Genomic DNA, 15,778 nt, shown 5'->3' with positions numbered 1-15,778 from the left:
ATCCACTCGTTGTTGTTGTTGTTGTGGTCTTCAGTCCTGAGAATGGTTTGATGCAGCTCTCCATGTTACTCTATCCTGTGCAAGCTTCTTCATCTCCCAGTACCTACTGCAACCTACATCCTTCTGAATCTGCTTAGTGTATTCATCTCTTGGTCTCCCTCTACGATTTTTACCCTCCACGCTGCCCTCCAATGCTAAATTTGTGATCCCTTGATGCCTTAAAACATGTCCTACCAACCGATCCCTTCTTCTAGTCAAGTTGTGCCACAAACTTCTCTTCTCCCCAATCCTATTAAATACCTCCTCATTAGTTACGTGATCTACCCACCTTATCTTCAGCATTCTTCTGTAGCACCACATTTCGAAAGCTTCTATTCTCTTCTTGTCCAAACTGGTTATCGTCCATGTTTCACTTCCATACATGGCTACACTCCATACAAATATTTTTAGAAACGACTTCCTGACACTTAAATCTATACTCGATGTTAACAAATTTCTCTTCTTCAGAAACGATTTCCTTGCCATTGCCAGTCTACATTTTATATCCTCTCTACTTCGACCATCATCAGTTATCTTACTCCCTAAATAGCAAAACTCCTTTACTACTTTAAGTGTCTCATTTCCTAATCTAATCCCCTCAGCATCACCCGATTTAATTTGACTACATTCCATTATCCTTGTTTTGCTTTTGTTGATATTCATCTTATATCCTCCTTTCAAGACACTGTCCATTCCGTTCAACTGCTCTTCCAAGTCCTTTGCTGTCTCTGACAGAATTACAATGTCATCGGCGAACCTCAAAGTTTTTATTTCTTCTCCATGGATTTTAATACCTACTCCGAACTTTTCTTTTGTTTCCTTCACTGCTTGCTCAATATACAGATTGAATAACATCGGGGAGAGGCTACAACCCTGTCTCACTCCTTTCCCAACCACTGCTTCCCTTTCATACCCCTTGACTCTTATAACTGCCTTCTGGTTTCTGTACAAATTGTAAATAGCCTTTCGCTCCCTGTATTTTACCCCTGCCACATTCAGAATTTGAAAGAGAGTATTCCAGTTAACGTTGTCAAAAGCTTTCTCTAAGTCTACAAATGCTAGAAATGTAGGTTTGCCTTTTCTTAATCTTTCTTCTAAGATAAGTCGTAAGGTTAGTATTGCCTCTCGTGTTCCAACATTTCTACGGAATCCAAACTGATCTTCCCCGAGGTCCGCTTCTACCAGTTTTTCCATTCGTCTGTAAAGAATTCGCGTTAGTATTTTGCAGCTGTGACTTATTAAACTGATAGTTCGGTAATTTTCACATCTGTCAACACCTGCTTTCTTTGGGATTGGAATTATTATATTCTTCTTGAAGTCTGTGGGTATTTTGCCTGTCTCATACATCTTGCTCACCAGATGGTAGAGTTTTGTCATGACTGGCTCTCCCAAGGCCATCAGTAGTTCTAATGGAATGTTGTCTACTCCCGGGGCCTTGTTTCGACTCAGGTCTTTCAGTGCTCTGTCAAACTCTTCACGCAGTATCTTATCTCCCATTTCATCTTCATCTACATCCTCTTCCATTTCCATAATATTGTCCTCAAGTACATCACCCTTGTATAAACCCTCTATATACTCCTTCCACCTTTCTGCCTTCCCTTCTTTGCTTAGAACTGGGTTGCCATCTGAGCTCTTGATATTCATACAAGTGGTTCTCTTCTCTCCAAAGGTCTCTTTAATTTTCCTGTAGGCAGTATCTATCTTACCCCTAGTGAGACAAGCCTCTACATCCTTACATTTGTCCTCTAGCCATCCCTGCTTAGCCATTTTGCACTTTCTGTCGATCTCATTTTTGAGACGTTTGTATTCCCTTTTGCCTGCTTCATTTATTGCATTTTTGTATTTTCTCCTTTCATCAATTAAATTCAATATTTCTTCTGTTACCCAAGGATTTCTATTAGACCTCGTCTTTTTACCTACTTGATCCTCTGCTGCCTTCACTACTTCATCCCTCAGAGCTACCCATTCTTCTTCTACTGTATTTCTTTCCCCCATTCCTGTCAATTGTTCCCTTATGCTCTCCCTGAAACTCTACAACCTCTGGTTCTTTCAGTTTATCCAGGTCCCATCTCCTTAAATTCCCACCTTTTTGCAGTTTCTTCAGTTTCAATCTGCAGTTCATAACCAATAGATTGTGGTCAGAATCCACATCGGCCCCTGGAAATGTCTTACAATTTAAAACCTGGTTCCTAAATCTCTGTCTTACCATTATATAACCTATCTGATACCTATTAGTATCTCCAGGATTCTTCCAGGTATACAACCTTCTTTTATGATTCTTGAACCAAGTGTTAGCTATGATTAAGTTATGCTCTGTGCAAAATTCTACAAGGCGGCTTCCTCTTTCATTTCTTCCCCCCAATCCATATTCACCTACTATGTTTCCTTCTCTCCCTTTTCCTACTGACGAATTCCAGTCACCCATGACTATTAAATTTTCATCTACCTTCACTACCTGAATAATTTCTTTTATCTCGTCATACATTTCATCAATTTCTTCATCATCTGCAGAGCTAGTTGGCATATAAACTTGTACTACTGTAGTAGGCATGGGCTTTGTGTCTATCTTGGCCACAATAATGCGTTCACTATGCTGTTTGTAGTAGCTTACCCACACTCCTATTTTTTTATTCATTATTAAACCTACTCCTGCATTACCCCTATTTGATTTTGTATTTATAACCCTGTAATCACCTGACCAAAAGTCTTGTTCCTCCTGCCACCGAACTTCACTAATTCCCACTATATCTAACTTTAACCTATCCATTTCCCTTTTTAAATTTTCTAACCTACCTGCCTGATTAAGGGATCTGACATTCCACGCTCCGATCCGTAGAATGCCAGTTTTCTTTCTCCTGATAACGACGTCCTCTTATGTAGTCCCCGCCCGGAGATCCGAATGGGGGACTATTTTACCTCCGGAATATTTTACCCAAGAGGACGCCATCATCATTTAATCATACAGTAGAGCTGCATGTCCTCGGGAAAAATTACGGCTGTAGTTTCCCCTTGCTTTCAGCCGTTCGCAGTACCAGCACAGCAAGGCCGTTTTGGTTAATGTTACAAGGCCAGATCAGTCAATCGTCCAGACTGTTGCCCCTGCAACTACTGAAAAGGCTGCTGCCCCTCTTCAGGAACCACATGTTTGTCTGTCCTCTCAACAGATACCCCTCCGTTGTGGTTGCACCTACGGTACGGCCATCTGTATCGCTGAGGCACGCAAGCCTCCCCACCGACGGCAAGGTCCATGGTTCATGGGGGAAGAATCCACTCGTGTGGCCAGCTATTCACAGGCCACAGACAGCATGCCGATGAAATGAGACCACGGTGATCAATCCATGCAACAGATAACTTGTTCAAATACTCTGAGAATCAATAATAATGAGGATAGGTAGCAACTGACCGCAAAGATGATTGCTGAGCCACAGACAGGCGTGTAGAAAAGACAATCACACTCACAACTATATTTTCAACCATAGCTTTTGTCAGAAAACAGGAGCACACACACATTCACACAATCACTCCGACACAACTCATACACACGACTGCCATTTCCAGCAGCTGTGTCTACAGTCCTCAGAATCACATCCAAACAAACCACTCTCCATGCTTTCTTGCCTGTTGTCAGCAGCTGCGAGGCTAGTGGCAAGAAGTGGTGGCAGCAAGGAATGAGGGAGTAGGGAGCAGCGCATGTACTCAGCTGCACCCACCCAGCAAAGATGCATGACACCTCAGTAAACAAACAGTTTCATCTACTGAGACAAAAATGAGATTTTTCCAGCATTTTTTTTTTTTCAAATTTCCCTGATAGTTCCATAATGGGTTTGAAATTCCCTGATATTCCCAGATTTCCCAGATTTAAAGAACCTATGGCAACCCTGTACTTATATAAATACATCTACATCAATACTCTGCAAGCCACCATAAAGCATATAACGAAGGGTACCTTGTACCAGTACTAGTCATTTCCTTTCCTGTTCCACAAACAAATAGAGCAGAAAAATGATAGACTATATGCCTCTGTGTGAGCCCTAATCTCTCGTATCTTGTCTTTGTGGTCCTTATGCAGAGTATATGTTGGCAGCAGTGAAATTGTTCAGCAGTCAACTTCAAATGCTGATTCTCTAAATTTTCTCAATAGTGTTCCTCAAAAAGAATGTCCCTTCCGTCTAGGGATTCCCATTTGAGTTAATGAAGCATCTCCGTAACACTTACGTCTTGTCTGAACCTACCAGCAGCCCACCTTCAAATTGCTTTGATGTCTTCCTTTAATCCGACTTGGCACAGATCCCAAACACTCAAAAGAGCAGTACTCAAGAAGAGGTCACACCAGCATTTTATATTTACAAATGAACCACTTTCCTAAAATTATCCCAATAAACTGAAGTCGACCATTCACCTTCCCTACCACAGTTGTGACATGCTTGTTCCATTTCATATCACTTTGCAATGTCACATCTACATATTTAAATGATGTGACTGTGTCAAGCAGGACACTACTAATGTTGTACCTATACATTGTGGGTTTGTTTTTCCTACTCATCTGAATTAGCTTACATTTTTCTACATATAGAGCTAGCTGCCATTCATTATACCAACTAAAAATTTTTTATAAGTCATCTCCCATCCTCCTACAGTCACTCAAATTCGATGCCTTACCATACGCCACACCATTGTCAGCAAACAACCACATATTGCTGCCCATCCTTTCCACCAAATCATTTATGCACATAGAGAATAAAAGAGGTCCTATCACAATACCCTGGTCTCTAATGAACACTCACCATTGAGGAAGCCATATAACTTAAAAAGTCTTTGAGCCACTCACGTCTCTGAATCTATTCCATATGCTCATATCTTCATTAACAGCCTTCAATGGGGCATCGTGTCAAATGCTTTCCAGAAATCCAGAAATACAGAATCTGCATGTTGTCCTTCATCCATAGTTTCAGCACATGATGTGAGTAAAGGCCAAGCTGAGTTTCGTACGAGCAAATGCTTTCTGAAGGAATGCTTGTTTGTGGACATAAACTTCTCAGTCTCAAGAAAATTTATTATATTCAGACTGAGAACCTGTTCAACGATTCTGCAGAAAAAGAAATTAGGGATATTGATCTGTAATTTTGCGGATCCATTACTTTACCCTTCTTATATACATGAGTCATCTGCTCTTCTTTCAATTCACTTGGGACTTCGAATACAAGGTAGGTAAGAGGTCAGTGCCACAGAATACTTTTTGTAAACGTGAACTGTGATTCCATCTGGACCCAGTGACTTACCTGCTTTCAACACTTCCAATTGTTTCCCTACACCAAATATGCTTATTACAATATTCTCCATACAGGAGTCTATCCAAGGGTCAAATGACGCTATGTTTGTAAGAATTTTCCTACCTAAACGATTTCTTGAATGCAAAATTCAACTTCAACTTTTATTATGCTATCTTCTACTACTACACCAGATTGGACAACTTGGGACCTGAAAGCATTACATGCCATTTAGGCAAACGATATTTCACACTCCTTGTGTAGTACAAGGAAAGATGATAGGGAGTAAAATTGCATAGGGACCAAGTCATTAAATGTATACTGTACGTAGGTGTTTGTTGCCATGTGTGCAGACATTAAATGGGAGGTGTGGAATATAACAGTAAGGTGTGACAACAAGCAAATAGCTTCAACTGCTGTGGGCAGGGCCTCTTTTAAGTTTTGGCATCACGGCTTGGCAGTGGCTTGATCATCAAGGAGCAACCACACTCTCCAAGAATGAAAATAAAAGACAAAATAGTTTTGTGACAAAATATATTGTATTCTTGAATGTCATGTTGAGCCTTCGAGGTGTATGTCGTATGAAAACTTGTGTTCTACTCTAATTCACGAATCACTCTATTGATCTGTACACCCATTCATGGAAATATATGTTTGCAAAAAGAAAGTAGTGGACATGCTTTTTATCTTCTTTTTCTCCACTAACAGCTGCAGAACATGAAGTGGTCAATCCTTTCCTCGGCTACACACAGGATTTCAGAGGCACTGATTAGCAGGACCTCTACTTCAAGAAAATCAACTACGGTGACCAGTTCTTTCTTAAAAAAAAAATTCTCTAAACTAACAATAAAAAACACTTGATGTGGCTCACAGTGTTCTGGATGTGGAGTGTTGAAGCAAAAGGAAGAAAATAAAGAACTGTAAATTTACAAAATCTTGAAACTCAAGTGATAAATTATGGCGTTGCTAAAAGCAACAAGGATCAAACGAAAGGAGAAACTATAAGTGAACAGAGGTAATTATATTGTCTAAACTCAGTAACAATCTGTTAAGAATAAAGTGAAAGGAAATATCAGACCAATTCACGAAATCTGAAGACATACCACACTTATGCAATTGTGGTACAAGTATTACAGCAACGTCAATTAAATTTACGTGTCAAGCAAACATTGTCAACATGTGAATAAAATCTGTTTTAATGACGACAGAGAAATTTCTCAGAGGGTTTGGAGGACAAGGATGTTTTGGTAGGTTCAGAAGAGGAGATTTTGAATCCTGACATCGGCTGGGACACTGTAGTAGCTGAGCAATGCTGCAGAGGTGCTGCTGTATGGCACAGTGCACTCCACCTATCGCTACTTTCCAGACATTGGATATACCGGGCAGTGCAAATCATCGCAATACATTGTCGCATACATGCGACTGCATCTGCTACATGATGAAAGAGTGCAGTTCATCAGAAAGAGTGAACTGTTCAGAAAATACAGAAATCAACTTTGAAAACTTTTTTTCATCTGGAGAGTGACATAGAGTTTCAGTGTTATCACATTGAAGAAAACTGTGCAGTGACCCTTTATTAGCATAATAGAGGTTACATGACAGAAAATATTTGCACTGTACAATTGTCATTATGAGTAAAAATGGTCGCAGAGGCTCCAAAATGGTTTAAAGGTTTAGTACAACAAATGTCTAATGAAATTAACTACAATATTAAGGAGCTATCTGACAAAGTAGAGTTTAGAAGTAATGAACTGTCTGTCAAGGTACAAAATACCAAGAAAGAACTACAATCAGAGATAAAAGAACACGTCAATTAGGGAATAGAATTAACTAGCACTGCACATAATTTGACCCTGTTGTCTCAGGAGTTGATGGATGAGATCAGTAACCAATGCAATTTAGTTCACAAGGAAGTGAAAGAGTAGTCCAAAGAATTAGATGGTAAAATTGATGAAGTAGGCCAATTTGCTTTAGAGAGTTCAACCAGGTCAAAGAGCAAATCTCAGAGCCAAACCAGCATGAAACTGTTTTAGAACAACGCAAAAAAATTTAGAAAAATAATTCACAAACCTAAAACGCTATCTAATTTGGAGGATGACTACAAAAATTTATAAATTCTACCATAGAAGAGAAAGTAGAATCGCTTGATACTAACACACTTTCTAGGCTATTGAGAGGAAATCTGTGAGAAGGTAGGGATAAGTAACAGTGGGTTATCGAGTTGTTTACTAGAGGAGTTATAATTGGGAAATTATATGAATTTATCAAAGCAATTTCCAAAATTCAAACCTGTGGAAAAGTTTCACCCCACATATTTTTGAGAGTATTTTCTACATCTTTACCAAAACCTGGGAGGATAGCAAAAAGATAGATTTTGCCTTGTGTTATTTAATATGTGTTCCAGTATTAGTATGTGTTTTTCACCACAGCTCAAATTTAACGAGGGAAAAGAGCAAATTTTTTCATTGTTATTAAAGTTCAGAATACACTGCATCCAAAAGCAGCATATCTCTTAGACCATGACACAGGGTAAGATAAAGAATTATACATTATTAGATATGATTAAAAAAATTTAAGGCCCAAGGAGAGTTCATAGTCTTTGCAAATACGGCGAGCTCAAGACCACTGGCCATCCGTGTACTTATTTCTGTATTTCTATCTTAGTTTTCCCGGGGACAATTTCTATATTCTTTGATTATTCTATTATCTTTTATTAATATTACACCTTCTACCTCCACCTCTTCCAGAAATAGAACATTTTTTAAATAAAAAAATAAAATAACAAAATTAAAACAACTCCAATACCTGTACACATAGCTTCTAGTGTTTATTTAGAAATAACTGCATTGGTACGTTTATGAAGACAGCCAGGAGCTTAGTTAATACACTTAGCTATAAATTAGCATTTCAAATAAAATTCTGAAGAGGTACAATGTACTTTTAGTACATAAAAAGCCAACAATAAAAATGACTTTAGCCCTATTATCATATGATAGTAACAGAAAGTGGAGGAAGTTATAGCACTTACACTTGATGAGGAATGCTTTAACTCAAAAGGTCTATGCATAAGCTATAAATTTAGTAAGCTAAATATTCTGGAATTTAGAATAAGAAGTTATTGGTTTTGTACATTTTTAAACATAAAGAAAGGAGGACAGAAAGGTTGGATTTGTATTCGAATTCTATTAGGGGAAATTAATCACGGCCAATGACACCTCTATCAAGTATTAATGAATAGCCCGACGACAGAAATTATACTGACGGTTGATGATGACTAACATGAAAATACCTGCCTTTTCCATTGATTTCATACCGGTTTGTTAGGACCAATTTTCATGGAGTCTGCAACCATGAAGGTGTGGCAAGTCTGTCAAACAAATTCTCCCTCTGGCATCATGGCAAAGTACCTTTGCAAATGGGGTTCCTTGGGTGGGAGGTGGTAAGGGAATCCATATATGGGACACTTCCTTCTTTCCTTCTTCAGTCCTAACATACCTGTCTCTATTTCCTTTTCTTACTTCTCCATTAGGACTACCAAATCTATCTTCCTTCTGTCCAATGCAAAGTTCTTATTGCAGGATCTCTTCTAATTACAATATAAACAGTAGAATTTACAACCTACAGCAGTAGGATTGCGCTGGCAGGTATTTCACGTAGGATGATGACAATAGACTAACAGGACTTTTTTTAGGGTTAAATAAGTAACACATGTTAGTCATGCCATACGTTGCACGGGAGAACAGTCCACTTAGAAGATGGAAGGCAAGACAAACTGATGGCATGCTAACGTGCATAGCCAAATAAGAAACAAGATCTTAAGGGTTAACAAGAGAACAAGAAGATCTGATAACTAGTATTCACCAAGGAGTAGGTCCAAGTAAAAGCAAGATACGTAAGTGACAGAAGTATGAGTATGTAGTGATGTTATATTTGTTACAACTCAGAGTAAAAAAAAGTTAGAACAGATGCGTTAAGACATTTAGATATAAAACAATCAAGTAATGTCAGCAGAAAGCAATTATGGGAGAAACTTATCATTTAGAGTGAGAAAAGACAATAAAAGGGGGTTAGTAACTGTGTTTACTGATGGAGTTAACATAGGGCATACCCAAATAGTGGATGATCTGTAGGAGAGGAAAAGGATAGGCAGATCGGCAGGAAGAATGGCCTATGCCTTGGTCAGGTGAATCCATGGGAGGGAGGACCTGTACCATTTAATGTTGATGGGGAGAGAGGCAAGGTTGGACGGACTCAAAAGAAGGTATAGTCTATACTTTTACACACAAAAAAAGGTACACCCACATCTGTAATGGTATTGAGGTTTGACACAGTAACTGCCCTTAGAAGGCATAAGTGCAGTGAATACAGAAGTATGAAGCTGTATAATGACTGGCAGTCATGACATGAAAGATTTCTACAAACTGGTTCTATAATCAAATAGACTTACCTGATAGTAGAGGTGAAAATGGTTGGAACAGGAATGTCCCAGGCTTGTTGACTAGAGTCTGTAGTGAGATTTGACTTTAGGGACTGAATAGCACGCATACATACGACAAGCAATTCCTCAGGTAATAATAATGTGAGAAAAAGTAGAAGGTAACTAACTATGCACATATACAGGAAGTAAACAAGATACTTGAGTATATTGGCTTGAAGGAAATGCATTGTTAAATAAATAAATATAAAAACCATAAGTAAGCTGAAGAAGTTCATTTAAGTGGGATAATATCTTCCTGTACAAAAAGACTGGCCATTACAGTACAATTTCTTAATTCACACAGGATGTGAAGCAAATAAGATGGAGTTACACAAAGTAGGCTAACAATGTTTAGCACAGTTTAGCTGAAATGAAACAACAAAACTTGGAAAACTTGTTATTAGAAATGAAGTTTCATTCCTTTTTAAAGAAGGAAAACATATCAAGTATTTTTAAGTAATTAGGTTGTATACAATTGTATGTTGATGAGAAATAATTTTTGAGAGATCCTTACATCTTTCCTTTAAGTGAGGGAATGTGAAGTATTATATGCCATTTAGGCAAATGACCTTTCACACTCGTGTGGTACAAGGAAAGATGATTGCAATAGAATAATATTACGTAGAAAGTAAATCACAGAATGTTACTGTGCGCAGGTGTTTGTTTTCGTATGTGCAGACATTAAATGGAAGGTTTGGAATACACGAAAATGACAAAGTGTGATGACAAGTACACGGCTTCACCTGCTATGGTCAGGATCTTTTATGTTTTGGCATCACTGCTTGGTGTTGGCTTGACCATCAAGGGGCAGCCGTGCACTCAAAGAATGGAAACAAAAGACAAGGTGGTTTTGTGACAAATAAAATATACTGTAATCTTTAATGTCATGTGGAGCCTTCAAGATGTATGCCGTATGAAAATTTGTGTTCTCCTCTAATTCACGAGTCACACTAATGATCTGTACACCCATTCACGAAAATATACGTCTAACAGGAAAGTGGTGAAAATGCTTTTTCATGATATGAGTAGAAGTTATCTTGTTTTGCTCCAATAACAGTGGTAGAACATGAAGTCACACCTTACCTCAGCTATACACGGGATTGTGGAGGCAATGATTAGTAAGGCCACTACTTCATGAAAGTCAACTACAACAGCTGGACTTAAAAAAAGGTAAGTACGTCAGATATTATGTCGGGTGACAGATCTCATGAAGTGTTCTGACTCACCTTGAACTACAAGGAGTGAGCCAGCATCTACATAAATCCTAAACCAGAGATGCTTATTACTTGGTTGTCCATATGGGAGTCTGTCCAATGGTAAAATGAAAGTGCATTTGTACAATTCTCCTACGTGAATGATTTCTTGAATGCAAATTTTAAAACTTCGGCTTTCATTTTGCTGTCTTCAACTGCCACACCAGATTGGTCAACAAGGTACTGTATGGAGATCTTAGACCCACTTAGTGATTTCACAACAATAAGAATTCTCAGGTTCTGTGCTAGATCTTTTGCTAAGGTATGACTGTGGTAGTTGTTGTATTCTTCCTGCAAATGCAAAGACTTCACAGATGCACGAATCTCCACTAATGTTTGCTTGTCATCATTTGTGCGTTCTCTCTTGAACTGAGAGTACAAAGCATCTGCCTCCTCAGTACTTTATGAATTTGGTTATTAAACCATGGTGGGTGTTTTCCATCCTTAATACACTCACTAGGCACATAACTCTCTAGACCACGATTTACAATCTGCTTCAACTTTGCCCATAATTCTCTTACATCCATCTTTTTGGAACGAACTGATGTCAATTCACTGTCTAAGTGAGATGCTATTTGCTCTTTCCATCAGAAACACTCTCCTAGCCTTCTTGCCTGATTTATTAACTTTCATAACCACTGCTGCTACAAAGACATCATGATTGCTAATCCCTGTTTCTACAGTGATGATGTCAATAAGATCTGGCCTAATTGTAGCTACAAGGTCTCCGATACAACCACTGCCTATTGGCTGCTGAACTAGCTGCTCAAAATAGTTTCCAGAAAATTGTGTTCAACAGTACTATGTACGACAGTCTGTCTGTAACCCCCCCTCCTCTCCCTCCAAGTATCCATAGACATCCTATTCTATACTCTGTAGGTTAAAATCACCTCCAACTAGCATTGCATTATCTAGGTATTTATGCGCTACTGATCGTGAACTTACTTTGTAGGACTGTAGAACTGTCACAGCGGAATTGGTAGCCGGTAAAAACATCCAACAATTAACTTGGTTTCAAAAAATGGTTCAAATGGCTCTGAGCACTATGGGACTTAACTTCTAAGGTCATCAGTCCCCCAGAACTTAGAACTACTTAAACCTAACTAACCTAAGGATATCACACACACCCATGCCCGAGGCAGGATTCGAACCTGCGACCGTAGCGGTCACGCAGTTCCAGACTGAAGCGCCTAGAACCGCACGGCCACCCCTGCCGGCTAACTTGGTTTCATCTGCACCTGTTATACACAAGCAGATAACTTCACTGTCACAGTCAACTTCTACATCAATAGAAACAATATTTTTGTTAACTGCAATGACCACGTCCCCTCCTGTGTGTGGCCTTTAATCTGTCTTCCTGATTTACGTTACATGACTCACTAAATACATCAGAACTTTGCACTTCAGATTTCAGCCAGCTCTTGGTCCCAAGAATAATTTGAGCAAGAACGCTTTCCTGGAAGGTAGTAAGTTCAAGTACTTTGTTACGAATACTTCGACAATCTACTAATAAAATTCTGACAGTCAAAGAGTCTTTACTCTGAATGCGGTCTAACTTCCCTTGCTGCATATTGACCGGGAAGTGTTCATCAGAGTACCTCAAACTACGGACTAGCCTAAAAAACCCTCATGTGCACTCCACAAGTACTCTGCTATCCGAGTAGCTGCGGCTACTTATTTTTCAAAACATTTTTGTACTACCATAAAATTATGTTCAGGTTCATCTTCAGATGGGGCCCACATGGAAGTTACATCTTCATTTCCACAGCATGGTGCCAGGTATTGGCTATGTGACATGAAGATAGGAAAAGGTTTAATGTATCATCATCACAAATGACAGTGATACATTGAAAAAAAAATGATCAAATGCAAATCTGAAGGCAAAGACGTCAACTGAGGACAACACTTAGAACTGAAAGCATATTTATTACAGACACCAAATACAGCCAGAACAGAACTGAATACCTGGATGGAGAGTGCAGTTACTTATAAAAACATGAAATATTCCAGAATATATGAACATTACAAACATAATATACTTAAAGAACATGCCAGAAACTGTAAATACTAAATAATAAATAATTTCTAGTGATTGGATTGAACTAGCAAGCTGTAGCACACAAACCAAGGCTGCTAACCATTACGCTATGCTGCATGCGCAACAGCTTGCAGCACTTCTACCTCTCCTGAAGAAACAGCAACCTACTGTTTCAAAAATTCTGATTGAAGTTGACTACTACAGTACTCTGGCTGTAGACTTTGTAAATGGTTCTCTTATGGCAACATTGGCAGATCCTCACTTTCTGATTGTGTTGTTAGGTCCTCATTTTCCGATTGTGTTGTTACATTTTCTTCACTGTCATGAGTACCGTATTTACTCGAATCTAAGCCACACTTTTTTTTTCCGGTTTTTGTAATCCAAAAAACCGCCTGCGGCTTAGAATCGAGTGCAAGGTAAACGGAAGTTCTGAAAAATGTTGGTAGGTGCTGCCACAACTAACTTCTGCCGTCAAATATATGTAGCGCTACACAGGCTTGCTTTGCAGGCACAAAGATAAATTCTGGCGCCAAAACCTCTGCGTCAGTAAATAAATTAAAAAAAAAAAAAAAGGTGGAAGACGAGCTTTTTTCTCCGCCCCGAGTTTCGACCACTGCATTTTCATACATTATCCAACAAAGTAAATACAAATTCCGTATTGTTCATCTACGAATGTAGCAGCATTTCAATGTACTACGAAAATCGACTGGCAAGACTGTTTGGGGTTTTTGTCAATATGGCCAAATCTACATTCTGAATTTTTGCCTACCTGTGAGAAGATATCGTTGCTAATAGGAACTTTTATGAATTGTGAATCACATGCAGTATTCTCTTCACCATAAGAATAATACGAATATAAACATTTTGCCATGTATTCTTTCGTGTTTGCTGCTACCTCATTTAAATCCTGTCTGCCTAATAAATTACGAAACTAGAGTGAGACAACAGCAAACGCGGAAGAATGCCCGTCAGCAATTGGCCAGCATCTCACCACGTCAGTTAATCCAGAAATGCTGAAATACTTTCATACCTTACTGTCAACAACAGTTTCAATTACTGGCACTGATATACTCAGGAGAGCAACTAATGACATAACTTTCTCACACCCCTGGTAAACACACTTCACCAAAGCAGAAAATTTTGCAGCTTGCAAATAAAGGTTTTAAGTTACATGCTACATGATTTCATCTCTTACCTCTGAGTGCATGTTGTCTCTTCAAAAGGTGTAATAGTTCCACTCCGAAACATTTCACAGCCTGCATGGGCAATCATTGCACCATTGTCAATGCAGAATCGTTCATCAGTGGCATACAGTGTAGCACCACGTTCTGCACACATTGTGCCCATCATTTCTTGCAATCGAAGATTACATCCTACACCACCAACTATTAAAACTTCAGAAGATCCACAATGCGCCATTGCACGTTCTGCAAACATAAATGGTGAATTTATTTCAGAAACCACTGGAATTAATTCCATAGGGGCTGCTCACAGACTAATAATGACTGAGTGAATAGAAAATAAATTAGGAATGTGACAAAATTAAAGCAGAGGAGGGGAAGTGTGAGGTAGAGTGCAAGTGAGAGGTTGAGAGGGGAGTGTTATGCAAGAGGAAGACAGATTTTTATCATCTTAAGTAAGATCACAAAATTTGTAAAGAAACCAGCTGTTAAAATGAAGAAACAAGCAGTCTTGGCTGCAGTGCTAAATTTTTTTATTATATCCCAATGACGTGTTTCACCTTTATTTGGGCACCTTCAGATTGGCTGGTATTTGGTAGTGATGGGTACATGGGACACCGAACATAAAATATCCCAGCAGGTCAATTTCTCTCGGCAAACCTTTGAAAACACTGTGCAGTATCCTTATTAAGGCCCAATGCAAACTAAACAGGATCAGGCTTACAGTAAAGCTTTACATCATAAACATACCAGAGGTGTAGTGCATATTCCGGTTGCACACATTACATGTTTATGACGTAAAGCTTTATTGTAGGCCTGATCCTGTTTGGTTTCTATTGGACTGCACCACATGCCATAATAAAGACACTGCACAGTGTTTTTAAGGCTTTGACAAGGGGCATTTACCTGGTTGGATATTTTATGTGCGATATCCCATATACCTATCGTTACCAAATATCAGCCAATCCGAAGATGCCCAAATAAAGATGAACTGAATCATTGGGGAATACACTGCTGGCCATTAAAATTGCTACACCAAGAAGAAATGCAGATGATACACGGGTATTCATTGGACAAATATATTATACTAGAAGTGACATGTGATTACATTTTCACGCAATTTTGGTGCATAGATCCTGAGAAATCAGTACCCAGAACAACCACCTCTGGCCGTAATAACAACCTTGATATGCCTAGGCATTGAGTCAAGCAGAGCTTGGATGGCGTGTTCAGGTACAGCTGCCCATGCAGCTTCAACACGATACCACAGTTCACCAAGAGTAGTGACTGGCGTATTGTGACAAGCCAGTTGCTCGGCCACCATTGACCAGACGTTTTCAATTGGTGAGAGATCTGGAGAATGTGCTGGCCAGAGCAGCAGTCGAACATTTTCTGTATCCAGAAGGGCCCGTACAGGACCTGCAACACGCGGTCGTGCATTACACTGCTGAAATGTAGGGTTTCGCAGGGATCGAATGAAGGGTAGAGCCACAGGTCATAACACATCTGAAATGTAACATCCA

General features: G+C 39.1%; 1 protein-coding gene across 1 annotated transcript in view; it reads right to left on the bottom strand.

The window, feature by feature from the left end:
• The window catches only part of LOC126252855 (tRNA N6-adenosine threonylcarbamoyltransferase), a 92,363-nt gene that overhangs the window by 16,552 nt on the left and 60,033 nt on the right, over window positions 1-15,778 (bottom strand). The window contains exon 5 of the mRNA XM_049953806.1: window positions 14,270-14,501. Coding sequence (XP_049809763.1) covers window positions 14,270-14,501 — 232 coding nt within the window. The remainder of the gene's footprint in view (window positions 1-14,269; window positions 14,502-15,778) is intronic.

This window comes from Schistocerca nitens, chromosome 4, assembly GCF_023898315.1.
Source record: "Schistocerca nitens isolate TAMUIC-IGC-003100 chromosome 4, iqSchNite1.1, whole genome shotgun sequence".
Lineage (NCBI taxonomy): Eukaryota > Metazoa > Arthropoda > Insecta > Orthoptera > Acrididae > Schistocerca > Schistocerca nitens.
This window is presented reverse-complemented; position numbering and strand designations above follow the sequence as displayed.